This window comes from Musca domestica, unplaced genomic scaffold (genome assembly GCF_030504385.1).
Source record: "Musca domestica strain aabys unplaced genomic scaffold, Musca_domestica.polishedcontigs.V.1.1 171, whole genome shotgun sequence".
Lineage (NCBI taxonomy): Eukaryota > Metazoa > Arthropoda > Insecta > Diptera > Muscidae > Musca > Musca domestica.
The window spans coordinates 60,028-77,773 of NW_026712231.1; the positions used below are offsets into that span (position 1 = coordinate 60,028).

At 34.2% G+C, this 17,746-nt stretch overlaps 2 protein-coding genes across 2 annotated transcripts; both read left to right on the forward strand.

The window, feature by feature from the left end:
* The first annotated feature begins 1,969 nt into the window (after positions 1–1,969).
* LOC101889301 (endocuticle structural protein SgAbd-6) lies at positions 1,970–2,560 on the forward strand. Its single transcript, XM_005181918.4, has 2 exons — positions 1,970–2,191; positions 2,256–2,560. Exons 1-2 carry the CDS (start codon positions 2,058–2,060, stop codon positions 2,434–2,436), a joined length of 315 nt encoding a protein of 104 aa, XP_005181975.1. The 5' UTR covers positions 1,970–2,057; the 3' UTR covers positions 2,437–2,560.
* Positions 2,561–16,124: 13,564 nt separating this feature from the next.
* On the forward strand, positions 16,125–16,826 carry LOC131801781 (larval cuticle protein 65Ag1-like). The gene is made up of 2 exons (XM_059120723.1): positions 16,125–16,299; positions 16,408–16,826. Exons 1-2 carry the CDS (start codon positions 16,181–16,183, stop codon positions 16,595–16,597), a joined length of 309 nt encoding a protein of 102 aa, XP_058976706.1. The 5' UTR covers positions 16,125–16,180; the 3' UTR covers positions 16,598–16,826.
* The last annotated feature ends 920 nt before the right edge of the window (positions 16,827–17,746 follow it).

Genomic DNA, 17,746 nt, shown 5'->3' on the forward strand with positions numbered 1-17,746 from the left:
ATCCCGAAATTTGATATTGAGCTCTCTGTTGGTATCTATGGAGGTGGTTTCTGAAATGCGTTTGATATTTGTACAAAAAGTACTAAATGTTACTAAATTCGGTATTGGGTAAAGGGATAGGGCTGGAATAACGGTATCTTATATTAAGGTCTCTGTTGGTGTCAATGGGAGTGGTTTTGAAAATGTGTTCTAAATTTGTGCGAATTGTACTAAACGGTACTAAATTGGGTATTGGGTGAAAGGATTGAGCTGAAATCCTGTAATTGAATATTGCTGTTTCTGTTGGTATCTGGGAGTGAGATATGGAGGTGGTTTTGGAATTGTGTACTATAACTGTACGAAAAGTACTAATTTGTACTTTATTGAGTATTGGGGAAAGGGATATGCCGAAATTTGATATTGAGTTCTCTTTTGGTGTCTATGGAGATGGTTTTGGAAATGCTCATATAATGTAAACGGTACGAAATGTACTAAATGGTACAAAATTGGGTATTGGGTGAAGGGATAGAGCTGAAGTGGTTTTGGAAGTGTGTACTTTAAATTCGGTATTGGTTGAAGGGATAGGGCTGGAATCATGATATCTTATATTGAGGTCTCTGTTGGTGTCAATGGAAATGCGTCCTATATTTGCGAGAAATGTACTAAATTCTACTAAATTTTGTTTTGGGTTAAGGGATAGAGCTGGGATCCCGAAATTTGATATTGAGCTCTCAGTTGGCATGTGGGAGTGAGATATGGATGTGGTTTTGGAATTGTGTACTATAACTGTACGAAAAGTACTAATTTGTACTTTATTGAGTATTGGGGAAAGGGATATGCCGAAATTTGATATTGAGTTCTCTGTTGGTGTCTATAGAGATGCTTTTGGAAATGCGTCCTATCATGTAAATGGTACGAAATGTACTAAATGATACAAAATTGGGTATTGGATGAAGGGATAGAGCTAGAAGCTGGAAATTTGATATTAAGGTCTCTGTTGGTATGTGGGATTGAGAGACGCAGTTGGTTTTGAAAATGTGTACTATAAATGTACGAAAAGTAATAAATAGTACTAAATTTGTTATTGGCTGATGGGATAAGGTTTTAATCTTAAATTTGATATTGAGGCCTCTGTTGGTATCTGGTGGTGGTTTTGCAAATGCCTACCATATTTTTTCGAAAAGTACTAAATGGTACTAATTTTGTATCACTTTTTTTGCCTAGGATGGAGAAATGTAGATGGTTTTCCATATGCGTACTATACAAGTGGCTTTTATGTTTAGCTCTACTTCCAATCCAATGGAGTTTCCCGGTTGTAATTCTTCTCTTCAATGTCAAAAAAGGTTAATGTTTCTCTACCCTAGACATGGTATTTGTTGGGAGATTCCATGTTTTGTATTAATTTTCAAGATTATAAGACCTAAAAATCTTCCGCATAAAAAAATTGCCTGTCATACCCAAGTGCAAGTTTGCTAAAATTATGCCTCCTAATGTAGGGTGCAAGAAAAACAAATACATATGTATTTAATTCTAATTAAAATTAGCTAATTGCAAAAAAAAAAGATAACACACATTTTTTAAAGAGTTTAACAAACACCACATACACACACACATACATATATGACACACTGTATCCAATGCCGGTTGAATGGATTACACGGGAGGAGTCATTGGCCGTTTATGTCAACTAAAGGTGATTGCGGCTATCTTGCATTGATTGTACCCAGCGAGGTTGGTAATAAATTTGCCGATCACTGAAGATCTGTACTTGTGGCTTTGTTGTTGTTTACTTGGTGTTTGTTTTTTTTTTATAAAAAAAAATGATATTAATTTTTATTAAAGGTAAAGATTTTAATGATACGAGGACATATTTAATATTACCAGCTAAAATAAAAAATAAAAAAAAAAAACAAAATAAAAAAGTATTTATTTTTTTTAAGATTACTTTCGTTTTTTTGGTATAAATTGAGAGGGTGTCGTGGACTTCGGTATCAGTCAAGTGTAAACGACTTGTAATAGCAACATCTTCAAAAAAAGATACAATTAAATAAAATTTAAAAATCTTTAAATAAAAAAAAATGAAATTCTCAATTGTCTTGTTGTTCTGTGTTATTGCTGTTGCCGTGGCTGCTCCCCAACAGGCCGATGAACATGATGCCCAAATTTTGAGACAGGAAGTCGACAACAATGGTGTGGATAAATATAATTTTGCGTAAGTTTTCAAAATCACTAATACTTTTAAAGGATAATAATTTTATTCGTTATCCTTGTTACAGCTATGACACCAGCAATGGTATTTCACGCCAGGAAGCCGGCGAATTGAAAACCACCGAAGATGGCTCGGCCATTGTCATGCATGGCTCAACCAGCTGGACAGCTCCTGATGGCAAAAAATACGAAATTTCTTTTGTGGCTGACGAATTTGGTTATCATCCAACCTTCAAACAAGTTGCCTAAGCAAAATGTTGTTAGAAGAGTTCAGAGAATTTTTACTAGCAGTTTTTTGTTTAAATGTTATTGTTATAGCCGATTATTGAGAATAATTCTTGTTTGTCATTTTTAAATAAATTTTTTGCAAATATTTACCTAATTTTGTTTTTTTTTTTTCTTTACAAAAATATATGAACCAAGCAAGTACCCACTGCTTCGTCAGCGAAAAGTCCATCATAAAAATTTCCTGCATTTCGTGCATCTCTAAAACCAGTTCCATATCTCAATCACAGCTACCAATAGTGGCATCTATATCAAATTTCGGAATTCCAGTTCTATCCTTTCACCCAATTATCAATTTAGTGCCAACTAGTACTTTTCGTACTAATATAGGACGCTTTTCCAATGCCACCCCCATTTCTTAAACCCAGATATCAAGAGAAACCGCAACATAGAATTTCAGGATTTCAGCTCGCCAATTTTCTCCATTGCCAATACCATTTAATACAATTATTATACGCATATCAAAAAAACCAGATCTTTCACTTAACTACAGACACCAACAGTGAAAGCTATAAAAAATTTGGAATTACACCTAGTACTTTTCGTACTCTATTCCTTCACCAAATACCAAATTTAGTACTATTTAGTACTTTTCGTACAATTATTGTACACATTTTCACAACTATCTCCATATCTAAAGCGTATATATCAACAGAAACATCAATATCAAATTTAAGGATTTCAGCTCAATCCATTCACCTAATAGCAAATTTCGTACTATTTCGTAATTTTCGTACAATTATAGTACACATTTCCAAACTCGCTTCCATATCTTAATTTCAGATACCAAGAGAAACCTTAATATCAAATTTCAGGATTCCAGCCCAAAAAATTTCCAAAACTTCCTCCATGTTTCAATAACAGACACTAACAGATACATCCATATTAAATTTCGGAATTTCAGCTCTATTCCTTCAACTAGTACAAAATTTAGTACTTTTCGTACAGTTATAGTACATATTTCCAAACCCACATCCATATTGAAATTCTAGATGCAAAAATCAACATTAATATTTCAAGATTTTAGCTCTAATTTCAATTCCAGATAACAAAAAAAGACCTCGGTAACAAATTTTCGGATTTCTGCTTTATGCCTTTATGGAATACCAAACTTAGTAGGTCGGGATTCGGATTCAAAACGGATAATTTTAAAGTTAAAAAAATTAATAAAAATTAAATAAAAACAAGTATAAAAGCTGTAAGTTCGGCCGGGCCGAACATTGAATACCCTCCACCATTTGGTACAAATTTGGCAATTTTCAAAAAAAATAAAATCTGTTATAAATTCTGTTAAAATCTTAAAAATATCGAATGTAGCCGTATAATAGGGTCCATACGACGACATGGACCTGCATGGGCAACTTTTGTCACAAGCTATTACAATATTCAAATGCGAAACTTGAAAAAATCTGTTTAAAATGAAGCTAAAATCATAAAAATACCGAATATAGGAAGGTACCATAGGGGTTATAAAACGTGAACCTGCACAGACAATTACAAATTTCAAATACCAAATCATCAAAATGCCGAATATTGGGTGGTACCGTTGTATAGGGGCTATACGAAAACGTAGACCCACACAGACAATTTTCTGTCATAGGCTGTAGTACCTATTACGAACTTCAAATACCAAAATTGCAACAATTCCCCTGAATAATGACGCTAAATCATCGAAATACCGAATATTGGGAGGTACCGTTATATGGGGGCTATACGAAGACGTGGACCTACATGGCCCATTTTCTGTCTTAAGCCGTAGTATCTATTACGAATTTCAAATACCAAATTTGAAACAATTCTGGTAAATAATGTCGCTAAAATTATCAAAATACCGTATATCGGGAGGTACCGTTATATGGGGGCTATACGAAGACGTGGACCTACATGGCCCATTTAGTTTAATTTAGTACCAAAAGTCTTGCAGACAAAATACACATTTGCGTAAAATTTTATCAACCTACTTCATTTCGTTCGGAAGCTAGAGTGATTTCCACAGACCTGCTGACGGACATTGCTAAATCGACATAGAATTTTATGCTGATCAAGAATATATATACTTTGTGGGGTCTAAAATGTATATTTCGAGGTGTTACAAACGGAATGACAAACTTAATATACCCTCCATACTATGGTGGAGGGTATAAAAATATTTTTTTCCGGTTGGGTACACACACACATTCCTTCAAATGTTTTCAGTATGCATTTCTGCACTGCCCGGTATCCATGAGGCTATTAAATCCACAAGACCAAAATAAATGTCAAGCCTATATTTATGGTTCAAATTACGTCATCGGTCACTCCGGTATCGGGTCAATGTCATTTAATGCTGAAGCATTTTGGAAATTATGCTAAATTTATGGGCCATTCATTCAAAAAACAAATCCGTTTCGATTAGTTTGCAAAATTATTCCAGCTACCAAAATGCTTTCCATTTTAAAAGCAAATGCGGGATCAAAGAACTTTTCCTGCGGTTTTATTCTCAGACACTTCGAGCTTAACTTTTGATCTAATCAGACGATTACATTAGAACCAAAAATGCCTAAACGTTAAGAACAAACAAAAAATGCCTAGATTTATGAACTAATTATTGGATCACCATGCTATCTACCTACCTATCGGCCATCAGTCAGCCAGTTAGTTTAGTCAAACCCTCAACCCAGACTTGATAATCTTCAACGACGCAAAACAAATCCAGACTTAAATATTTTGCCCCGAGACAAACAATGAAAACAAAAACAGCATTAACTAAACTAAAACTTGTTTAAACGCTCGTTTTATTTCAAGATCGTTCGCTCTGCAGTTCAGCTTTAAAAGGCTTCCAAGAATTTTTTAGGTGTTGTTGTTTTTTTTTTTTTTCTTTTTTGAAATATACTTTTTGTATCATAGTGTCGTAGTATTATATAATTTATATAGATTTCTTAAATATTCATGAATTTTTCGAAATGTCAATAAACCAATCACGTGCGGATTGCATGATCGTTCGATTCTCTAGAAGAGGGAAGGGGGGAGGGGTTAACAGACAACGTGTGATATAATTCGATTTGGAAATTAAATCAGAAATTTCTTTGGTTGTTATGCTAGAATACAAAAATCTGATCTGATCTATTGAAATTCTACGCAATAATATTGCAAAATGTGAACAGCATTTCGAACGTTTTTGAAATGGGAACTGATATACATCGATGAAGTTAGAATTCAATTCAAAATTTAAATGTAAATCAGATCAGCCAAGGATGAGTTTTGTGTTTTATAGGAAGAATATATTTAAATATTTCAATCACGATTTGATGTCTTCACGACCTCCAGCAAGACATTCTACAAGTCTCCCATTGCGTCTATAGACAGAAGACCTTTAACAGGACTTCTAGAGACAGAAGAACTTCAACAGTTCTTCTATGTATAGAAGACCTTCAAGAGGTCTTTTATTGGCAGAAGACCTTTAACAGTTATTTTTTTGGAAAGAAGACATTTAAAAGGTCAACTATAGACGAAAGACCTTTAACAGGTCTCCTAAGAACAGAAGACCTCAAACGGGGTTTTCTGTGGAGAGCAGACCTTAAACAGGTCGTTTAGGGAAAGATAACTTTTAACAGATCTTTTATGGACAGAAGACCTTTAACAGGTCTCCTAAGGAAAGAAGACCTTAAACGGGGTTTCTCTGGAGAGCAGACCTTTAAGAGGTCATTAACGGGTTTTTTAAGAGGTCTTTTATTGGCAGAAGACCTTTAACAGTTATTTTTTTGGAAAGAAGACATTTAAAAGGTCAACTATAGACGAAAGACCTTTAACAGGTCTCCTAAGAACAGAAGACCTCAAACGGGGTTTTCTGTGGAGAGCAGACCTTAAACAGGTCGTTTAGGGAAAGATAACTTTTAACAGATCTTTTATGGACAAAAGACCTTTAACAGGTCCGCTATGGACAGAAGGCTTTTAAGTGGTCTTCTATTGACAGCAGATCTTTTACACATATTTTCTGGACAGAAGACCTTTAAAAGGTCTTCTATTGATAGAAGTCCAACAGCAGGTCTTCTATGGGCAGTAAACTTCAACAAGTCTTCTATGAATAGAAGATTTTTAACCGGACTTCCATAGACAGAAGACCTCTTAGAGGTTTTCTATGGAGGAAAGACTTTTGACAGATTTTCCATAGACAGAAGACCTTTATTTGTTCTTCTATATCCAGGAGACCTTTACCAGATCTGCTATAGACAGAGAACCTTTAAGAGTTATTTTATGGACAGAAGACATTTAAATAGTCGACTGTAGACAGAAGACCTTTAACATGTCTCCTAAGGACAAACGGGTTTTCTGTGGAGAGCAGACATTAAAAATATCATAACCAGGTCTTTTAGGAAAAGATAACTTTTTATAGACAGAAGATTTTTAATTGGTTAAGTGGTCTATAGACAGCAGATCTTTTACACATCTTTTCTGGACAGAAGACCTTATACAGTTCTTCTATGGACAGAAGTCCTACAACAGATCTTCTATGGGCAGAAGACCTTAAACAGGTCTTCTATGGATAGAAGATCTTTAAACGGTCTTCTATAGACAGAAGACCTTTAAGAGATGTTCTATAGAGAAAAGGCCTTTAACAGGTCTTCTATAGCCAGGAGACCTATATCTGCTCTTCTATAGCCAGAAGACCTTTAACAGATTTGCTATAGACAGAGAACCTTTAACAATTGTTTTATGGACAGAAGACATTTAAAACGTCGACTGTAGACAGAAGACCTTTAACAGGTCTTCTAAGGACAAACGGGTTTTCTGTCACACACATCTTTTCTGGACAGAAGACCTTTTACAGTTCTTCAATAGACAACCGATCTTCTATGGGCAGAAGACCTTCTATGGATAGAAGATCTTTAATTGGTCTTCTATAGACAGAAGACCTTCAACGGTCTTCTATAGACAGAAGACCTTTATCTGTTCTTCTATAGCCAGGAGACCTTTAACAGATCTGCTATAGATAGAGAAACTTTAACAGTTATTTTATGGACATAAGACATTTAGATATCGACTGTAGACAGAAGATCTTTAACAGGTCTCCTAAGGACAGAAGACCTTAAACGGGTGGATGTGGAGAGCAGACCTTAAAAATATCACAACCAGGTCTTTTAGGGAAAGATAACTTTTAACAGATTTTTTATGGACAGAAGACCTTTAACAGGTCTTTTCTGTAAACATAAGATCTTTAACATGTCTTCTCAAAACATATGACCTTTTACGGGTCATTTTTGTACCCAGAAGGCTTTCAACAGGCTTTTTATAGACAGAAGACCTTTAAGAGGGATTCTTCAGTCAGGAGACGTTTTGGCCGTATCAAATGATATATACCCTCAGCCATATCGCTATATACCCTCTATATCATTTGATATGACCAACGATCGAAACAACGATTTTAGACCCGGGTCTCTGTGAACCAAATCCGTTCAGGATATTTGGAGTCGATTTCGCGATGCCATTCCGTCAGTCCCTTCGTCTATCTGTCCTTCTGGCTGGCTTGTGTTCACGATAACTCTCGGAGGGATTATCCGATTTGGTCCTAACTTGGTACTTATTATTATCAACCTTAAATCGGAGTTCGGAGATGGACAATATCAGTGCACTCCCACTGGTACCTCCGTTTTTATCTGTATTAGATGAAGCATGAAAATGACATATCTGGTACCTCACGCCTTCGCAATATTTATATCATATTTATTTAGGTCCGATACGAAGTGGTCAATATTGGTTCATTCCTTCCGAACCTACTCCATAGAGGATCAAATATATTAAAATATATTTAAATAGTCGAATATTGTATGAGGGTATACATGTGTCGGCAAAACCGACTGATACTTTTTAATTATACCCTCCATCACAGTATGGAGTACCCTCCATAATATCCGTCTATCCGTCTGTGGAAATCACTCTAGCTTCCAAATGAAATGAAGTAGGTTGATAAAATTTTACTCAAATGTGTATTATGTCTGCAGGACTTTTGGTATTGAAAATGGGTTATGTAGGTCCACGTTTTGGTATAGACCCCCATATAATTGTACCTCCCTTTTTTCGGTATTTTGATGATTTTTGCGACATTATTCACCGGAATTGTCTCAAACTTGGTAATTGAAGTTCGTAATGGATACTATAGCCTGAGACAGAAAATTGCCTATGCAGGTTCACTTCTTCGTAGAACCCCCATATAAAGGTACCTCCCTTTTTTCGGAATTTTGATGATTTTGGCGACATTATTCACCGGAATTGTTTGAAATTTAGCGATTGAAGTTCGCAATGAATACAACAGTCTAAGACAGAAAAGTGTCTGTGCACGTCTTCGTATAGCCCCAATATAACGGTACATTCCTATATTCGGTATTTTGATGGTTCGGTATTTTTAAGATTTTAACAGAATTTTTAATGGATTTTATTTTTTTGAAAATTGTCTAATTCGTTCCAATTGGTAGGGGTATTCAAAGATCGGCCCGGCCGGTCTTACATCTTTTTTACTTATTCTATCTATAATCGGCTCTTTCGGCTTTAAAAATCCATATCTCTAGAGTCAAAAAAAAAAAAAAAAAAAAAAAAATAGTATTAATAGTAATAAGACATATTGTAGCATTCCGGAAATGTCTTAGTTCCAGCTATAATTTTGCACGTATTTTGTGAAGTCCCAAAATTGATCCTTTTCGACTTTTGCTAATATTTTTTTAAAAAAATCTGGGTACAAAAACATAATTTTGATACATCTCCTGACCACTATTTGGAAATGTATTTTCATTAGCTTTCAAATGATACCAATATTGGTCCATACAGGTTTAGTAGGTTCGGCTCTTGGACCCTTACTTTTGGGTCAAATATCCGGTTCTGTCCCCAAGAAAAAATACAATACAAGAAATAAAAATAAAAATCCGATTTCTTTTTACTAATGTAGAGCTAAGCCGAAGTTATTATTTAGATACTATTCATACTTCAACAGGTCTGCTGTATATAGAAAATCTTCAACAGTGTTTTGTTTGACATAGGACCTTTAATTAAAGGGCTTTCCATTAGCCCTTCTGATATAAATAATTTATGTGATCTTACATGGATCTTAGACCCTTAGGGGATTCCCCTTTCTTGCTGCCAGCATATTCTATTCTATTTTAAGCTGTGTGCCACAAACAACCATACCACCATATATATATTCTCTGCAGAAAGATTGATAACAACAAAAACAACAAACCAAAAAAAAAAATCGAAACACAGAAGACAAAAGTGAAGGTCACGCTGCCGGCGTTAATATAAACAACGAAAAGCATGCTGTCCATGTTTTGAGATGTAGTAGCATTGGTCGCTAAGCCGTTGAGTTTTGTTTTATGGCAGTATTTAAATATTTCTTTTTTTTTTTTAATTTATTCCCCTCGATTATTACGGAAAAAAATCTAGTCTGCTAAAACATAGAACATTTTTAATTTTTAATTTGTTTGTTTTTGTTTTTTTTTGTTTTTTGAAACATTAATTCATTTGGAATATTTCATCTCATGTGGCCGTAAATGATGTGACAGGGAAGTTGTTTGACCTGTCTTCGCATCCGACTACACACGTTATTAATTTATGGTCAACCAAACTAAAATCGTACGATTCTCCCCCCAGGAAAACAGTGGTGATCGGCATGCGGTTTAGGCGATAATGGTGTGTTATGTATTTCGATTTCTGGTCTCGCTGGGCGACAATTATTATCTGAGCACTTTTTGTTTCTTAGTTTGCCACCAGATCCATTTAAGATGGCCTAATTGGTGTGTTCACTCGCAAATGTTGTTGTTCCTCCTTTGGGTGTTGTTGTTGGTATTTTTCTCCCGTTTTACTTTTTTTGGAAGTGGAAAAGATGACCTCTAGTTGCCAAAAATGATATTTGTAGTCAATTGCTTTTGATGTCGCGTGAATTAAAACGTATGTTGTCTGACCATATATATGAGTGTGTGTGTATGCGTGTGTGATGGCAAAGCATGTTGGCGAACACGTTTTGGGGGCTTTTCATGGCGACAGTTGGTTTGCAAAGTTCGTGGGTAGGTTTGCAACTTCATTTCGAATGTCTTAGATTCTAGAAAAGAAGTATTTTTTGAAGATTAAAAAAATAGGGGTACAATGTGGATTTTTACAATTACGTGGTTGTAATTCGGGATTAAAAAAATGAGCTCAAATCCGTGTTTTTTTTATAGAAAATCGTTGATTTTTAAGAAATAAATTTAGATTTCCTAAAATAAAGTGGCGCCCAATCGTATTAATAATTCAAGAAAATAATTTGTCGTTATAATGGTGGATTTTCAAGAAACCATTTTTGTTTCTGTTATTACCAGAAGATCATTAACAGTATAGACAGAAGATCTTTAATAGATCTTCGATAAACAGAAGTCTATTAACAGGTCGACTATAAACTAAAGATCATTAAGAGAAAGAGAGATAAAGAACTTTTCTATAGACATAAGACCTTTAACAGGGCTTTTATAGACGAAGAAACTTCTACAAGTCTTCTACACATAGAAGACTTTTAATATGTCTTCTAGACCGAAGTCCAATAATAGGTCTTCTAATAGAAATTTACCATCTACAGGTCTTCTACAGATATAAGACCTTTGGCAGGGGTTCTACAGACATAAGACTAATTTGTCATCTTAGAAGGCACTGAGTCTATAATCGTATTGTTTAATGAACACAAAACGGCGCCTGCTCCTTGGGTTTGAAGCACAATATTTCACCCAAATTGTGGACTATTTAAAAAAGGTGAGGCCTTTTTATAGCAAATAATTTAATAGTTATGCTGGATTTTTAAGAAAACAATGTGAAAATAAGCTTATCAATTTTCATTTTTCATCTGTTTTTTTTTTTTAATCAAATTGTTGGAATCTTGAAATTTTCAAAAAGATAATTTGGGGACGCATTATTGAGTGTTTGGGGAAAAATTGGCGCCCAATCGCCGAGTTTTTTAACAATATTAAGAATATTATCCCAACTGTGCTACTTTAAAAAGGAAGGTTCTTATCATGTTTTTTATGTAATTATTTGGCGCCCAACCTTGGATAAAAACAAATTATTTGATGTTCAAAGTGGATTAAAAAATTGTTGCCCAGTGTGAATAAAGAATAAAGAACTGCAGAGAAAATTGAATTGAAATAATATTTTTGGCGTCATGATACAAATTAGGATATATAATCGATGAAAAAATTTGGCGCCCAACCTTGTATAAAAACAAAATTATTCGGTGTCAAAAAGTGGACTAACAAGTTAAAAAGTATCAGTCGGTTTTGCCAACTGATGTATAACGTCAGCCACTGTTCGATCATTTAAATAAATGTTTACTTCTGTTATGATTATTGAAATTGTTGACCCTCTATGGAGTAGGTTCCGAAGGAATGGGCCAATATTTTTCAGTTTGTGCGATACATATGACAATTTTTAGAAAATGTTAAAATTTGCGTGAGGTACTAAATATATTCGACCGAGACATTTAATTTTCATACTCCATCTAATACAGATAAAAATATTGGTAAAGCCAAATTTATAAGAAAATCTAACAATTTATATCCACTTTATGGGAAATCATAAATCCAATATTCATCTCAGGTTTCTAGTTGAGAGACATATATTTAGATATAGCAAGTTGTAAAGAATCGCTGAGTTGTTTCGCAATTTATGCCAGATAAAAGTATTGAAAATTGTGACCCGTTTTGGGTGAGATACCAGGAGAGGCTCGCAGATATATATATTATCTTCACAACAACATCAAGTGTTAACAAAAATGTTTCTCTGTGTGAAATTTGAAGAGAGTTGGATGCTTATTTCGCTTTCTTTGAGCGTTTTGTTTTTCAAAATCTTGAACCCAATGTGGGGGAGGTACCAGAAGAAATGGCCCGATCCATATCATATTTATAACAGATCATGTGTTGGTGGAAATATTGAGACTTGCCTAGTCTGAATGGAATCGGATATTAGTTTCGCGTTTTATGAGCTTCATGAATATTCAAAATTTTGACCCTTTGTGGGGGAGGTACCTGAAGGAGTGGACCGAAATATTTCATCTTCACCCGAGGCCTTGGGTTAATAAAAATATTGTGATATGTGTAATTTGAAGAGGACAGGATGCTTATTTCGGATTTTATAAACGTTCTGGTTATTCAAAGCTTTGACCCTTTGTGTTAATAGCAATATTCAAATGTGCCAATGTGTCTAAATGAAATCGAATGTTTATTTCGCGTTTTATGAGCTTAATGAATATTCAAAATATTCAGGTAGGAGTGAACCGAGGGAGGCACCAGAAGGAGTGATCCTATATATTCCATCTTACTACCAGACCTTGGGTTAATAAAATCATTGGGATGTGTGAAATTTCAAGACAATCGGACTCTTACATCACATTTTATAAGAGTTTTAATTATTCAAAATTTTGACCCTTTGTGGGGGAGGTACTTAATGGAGTGGACCGATATTCTCCTTTTACGCATCTGACGTAGAACTGATGCAAATATTAAGATTTGCAAAGTAGGAGCAAAATCGGATTATCATTTCTATTTCTGTCTAAAAAAAGTTTTTTTTTTTTTGAAAATTTCGACCTTTTTTGGGGGTCCAGACCTTGAATTGACACAAATATTGGGATGTGTGAAATTTGAAGACTCGATCTAAGTTTGGTAATAATATTACAATGTACCAAAGTTTGGAGCAAATCGGATACTCCCTTGGAGAGTTATCATACAGAGAGACGGACGTTGATAGATCGACTTCAAAATTTCCTGAAACGGATTTGATACAAAGAGATTAGGGTCTAAAATCGTTACTTCGATTAGGCTAGAGCCATTGATCTACTCATATAAATAAAGTAGCCTTATGACTGAGGGTATAGAAATGGCGCCCAATCGTGAATTTTGTAAGGCATTTACTTGGCACCTAATCGTGTTTGTTATTAAAAAATTATTTCATAATTAATCTGAATTTCGTTGGAAATTAAATTAGCGCCCAATTGTGGGTTCCATAAAAATGGATTTTACAAAAAAAAAAAATATTTTTTTTTTTTTAATTTGACGAGAATTTTACAAAGGCTAATCATGGACTTTAAAAAGTAACTCGATGCTCAGCCATCGATTTTACAAGAAAACAACTTGTCGTCCAATCGCGGATTTTTTAACAAAATAAATTGATGACCACTCAAGAAAATAATTAATAATTGAAAATATATTGGCTTTCAATAGAGTATTTTATTTGAAAATAACATGGCGGTTAATCGTCTATTTTATAGAAAAAAATTGGCGAACAACCATGTATTTTACATGAAAATAACCTGAATTTTATGCATATAAAGCTTGGCGCCCAATCATGAAGTTCACAAGCTAATAACTTGGGTTCCAATAGTGAATTTTACTAGAGAAATTTGTTACCAATCGCAGATTTTCCAATCCAATCGTAGATTTTGTTTGAAAAACGAAACATGGCGAACAACCGTTGATATTGTAAAGTAATAAATTGGCACCCAATTGAGGATTTTACATGAAAATAATTGTATTTCCCTTTAATGGATTTTGAAAAAATGTATCTAAGCATCCAATCCTGAATTTCGTGATAAAACAATTTAGCCCCAAACATTGACTCCCACTCGTGAATTTTGTTAGAAAATACCATGGCGACCAATCGTGGATTTTACCAGAAAATAACTTGGCTGTCCATCCTGAGTTTTGTGCATAAATAGTTTAGCGCCAAATCATGAATATCATAAGCTAATAACTTCGGTTCCAATAGCCAATTTTACAAGAGAAACCAATCGCGAATTTTTAAAAAAAATCATTTGGCGACCATTTACAAGAAAATAATAAAAAATCGATTGGCATTCATGAATTTTGTTAAAAAAAACATGGCGCCCAATCGTGAATTTTACATGAAAATAATTTGGCAACCAATAATAGTTTTTGAAGGAATATAACTTCGCGTTCAACCTCGATTTTTTATTTTTGATAATAACGTAAATTGAAAATTTTGTAAGAAAACGACATGGCGCCCAATCGTGGATTTTACCAGAAAATATTTTGGCAATCCTGAATTTTGTACCTAAATAGTTTGACACCCAGAATTTTGTGATAAAATAACAATTATAATTATAACTCATAAAGCTCGCAATTAAAATAACAAGTAATAGAAAATAAACTGGCCTCCAATCGTGAATTTTATTTGAAAGAAAAACATAGTGTCCAATAACGGATATCGTCAAGTAATAACTTGGCGCCCAATCGTGTAGTTTACATGAAAATAATTTGGCTCCCAATAATGGATCTTGAAAGAATATAACTTGGGGTCGAATTCAGAATTTTGTGATAAGATAACTTAATCAATAATAACATGGCGCTCCATGGAATTTTATCAGAAAATAACTTGGCTTGACTAAATTGGAGACCACTCATGAATCTCGCAAAGAAAAAAAAAAACAATAATGAGAGTATATTAACTTCCAATCGTGTATTTTGTTAGAAAACAAAACATGGCGCCCAATCTTGAACGTCGAAAAGTAATAACTCGGCGCCCAACCATGGATTATAAATGAAAACAATTTGGCTCTCAATAATGGAATTTCAAAGAATTTCAATTCAGAATTTCGAGATGGATTAAAAAAATAATAATTTGGCATCCAACGTTTTTTCTTTGGCTTCCGTTAAATTTTTATAAAAAACATTAATTTCTTAGTCGATTTAACGACATTCGTTCATGCATTTGTTTGTCTGTCTGTTGAACTCATAATAAAGGGTGCAGTTTTCAAGATAAATTAATCAAATTTGGTATGAATTTTTGATGTTTAGTGTCGCTTCAAACTTAGAACTGGACTTCTTGATTTTCGTTATTTCGAATCTTTCGGATTCTATGGCCAACAAAGTCAGCTATAATTTGAGATTTTTCGATGAAAGACAATTTATCCACATTTAAGCCAAAATTAGCATCACATTTGCCAGTTATAAACTATTCTAATGATTTCGTACTTAGAAGTCAGTAGAGATTCCAAATTTTTAAGTTATTGAAATTTTAAAATCTATAAATGAAATACCACAATCAAAAATGTTTTTTTTTTTTTTTTTGGAAAAATATTTTGGCGCCCAATGGTGAATAGATTTCATAAAACCATAATTTGGCGCCCAAACATGAATTTTTTTATTTTGAAAATATGTTAAATATTACGTATGTATGCCCACAGTCTTCGATGTAGAGTGCAATAGAACCGGTATCCACTCAGCATAAAACTCTTGCCAGTTTTTCTTTTTGTAGCCACCAATTTTAATATTTCATTTAGTTGCTGTTTGAGCTGATTCTTTTTGTTATTATTTTCGCACGCATCTTCTTTTTTGGCCATACTACGGATGCGAAGCATTCTGGTTTTATTTGGCTATGTTGGCGATAACTTGATTTGTATTTATGTATGTTGTAGCATAATTTATTGTTGTATATTCTGCTGCTGCTTCTCCTCCAAACCTCCTTCTTCCTCTTCGCCATGATTTTTGCTGTTTTGTGTGAATTCTTTAAAAAATATCCAAATTTTCATGAGGCAACAACAACTCAAGATCAATAGCAGACATACAAACATATGCAAAATATATTTCTTATGTTCGAGCGAGAGAAAGAGTAGTATAAATTGTAACTAAAGATCAGAGTTCGATATCATTCAACTGTAGCAACTCTTGTGGTAAACTACACAGAACAAGCCGTCAAAGAAATCACCATGAAATTCATCATTGTTTTCGTTGCCCTGTTCGCCTTGGCCTTGGCCGCTCCCGCTCCCGCCGAAGTTGAAGTTTTGAAGAACGAATCTGATGTTGGTCCCGAATCTTTCCAATATGCGTAAGTATCTGGAGGATGCATACTCCCGTTGAGATTCTGATGCCTGCCAGCCATATTAAAAAGGATAAATTAATTTAACGTTTTTTTTTAATTTCTTCCCTATTACAGTTACGCCACCAGCGATGGCCAAGAAGCTGAAGCTCAAGGTCAATTGAAGAATGTCGGCTCTGAAGATGAAGCTATTGTTGTCAAGGGCTCTTACTCCTTCGTTGCTGATGATGGCCAAACCTACACCGTCAACTATGTTGCCGATGAAAACGGTTTCCAACCCCAAGGTGCCCATTTGCCCGTTGCTTAAGTTGTCACCAACTTAAATTGTTATTATCCCAAAGTCCTATTATCCCGTTCCCGCACCGTATCCCATCCAAAACCCCCCAACCCTCTCTGTTACCAATTGCTCCCGGCTATTGACAATATTTGCCAGTAGTCTTTTGGGAAGCATTCTCAAAGTTGTTATTTGACCAAAATAGGCTAAGTTACAAAACAAAAAGAAAAAAAAGCAAAAATACAAATGAAATAGTAAACAATCTGAAGAAAAAACTAAAAAAAGGTTTTATTGCAATTTATTTCATTTTTTCAAGTGATATATTGAAAACGAGGTAAGAAGGAATATTGCCAACAAAAAGTTTTGGGCAGATATAGTACCTCTTCAGACGTGATATATTTTTGAAAAAATATTACGAATGTTGACCGAAACCATATCTTACTGACTTGAGCATTTAATATATGATTTGTTATACGTTTTGAGAAAGGTAGGAGAATGCGGCCATAACAGTGTTTAATTTTCATAGCAGATCGATTTTTTTTTGAAATTTTGGCAAACGAATCGAAGATTTTTGGAGTTATTTGTCGCCCAATTCTGATTAAAAAAACATTTTAATCAGGAATTTGTTAAGCAAATATTTTGGTATCCATTTGTGAATTTCTGATTAAGAAACTAATTTGAGTCTATAATCGTAGTTTTTTGTAGAAGGTAAATAAAATGGGGCCAACTCATGAATTTTTGCACATAATTTCACCCAAAACGTGAGGCTAAAAATAATGTGGCGTCCAATCAAGCTTTTTTAATAAAATAACTTGGCGCCCAACCACGGATTTTCTAAGAAAATAATTTGGCGCCCAATCGTGAATTTAAAAAATGAAATGTCATACTGTGGATGATGCAAAGAAAATAATTCGGGCCCATAATCGCGGGGGTTTAGAAAAGAATAATCCTGGATTTTGAAAAATGGATTAAAGGGCAATGATCCTGGATTTAAAGCAATAATTGTGTATTTATAAAAAATGATTTGTCGTGGATGTTAAAGGAACATTTTTAATTACAGCATGAGATGAAAAAAATTGCAACCAAATTCAGGCTGCTGTCATTTCTAAGCCACTCGTCCGACAGCTTTTAAAATTATTCCACTGACAGCTCATTATATTGTTTACAAGCGTACAAAAGCAT

Bases quoted from the DNA above. Each gene is read 5' to 3' on its own strand.
- LOC101889301 (XM_005181918.4), top strand. From the start codon at position 2,058: ATGAAATTCTCAATTGTCTTGTTGTTCTGTGTTATTGCTGTTGCCGTG. The intron at 2,192-2,255 runs GTAAGTTTTCAA...TCCTTGTTACAG, and splicing joins GTGGATAAATATAATTTTGC to CTATGACACCAGCAATGGTA.
- LOC131801781 (XM_059120723.1), top strand. From the start codon at position 16,181: ATGAAATTCATCATTGTTTTCGTTGCCCTGTTCGCCTTGGCCTTGGCC. The intron at 16,300-16,407 runs GTAAGTATCTGG...TCCCTATTACAG, and splicing joins CCCGAATCTTTCCAATATGC to TTACGCCACCAGCGATGGCC.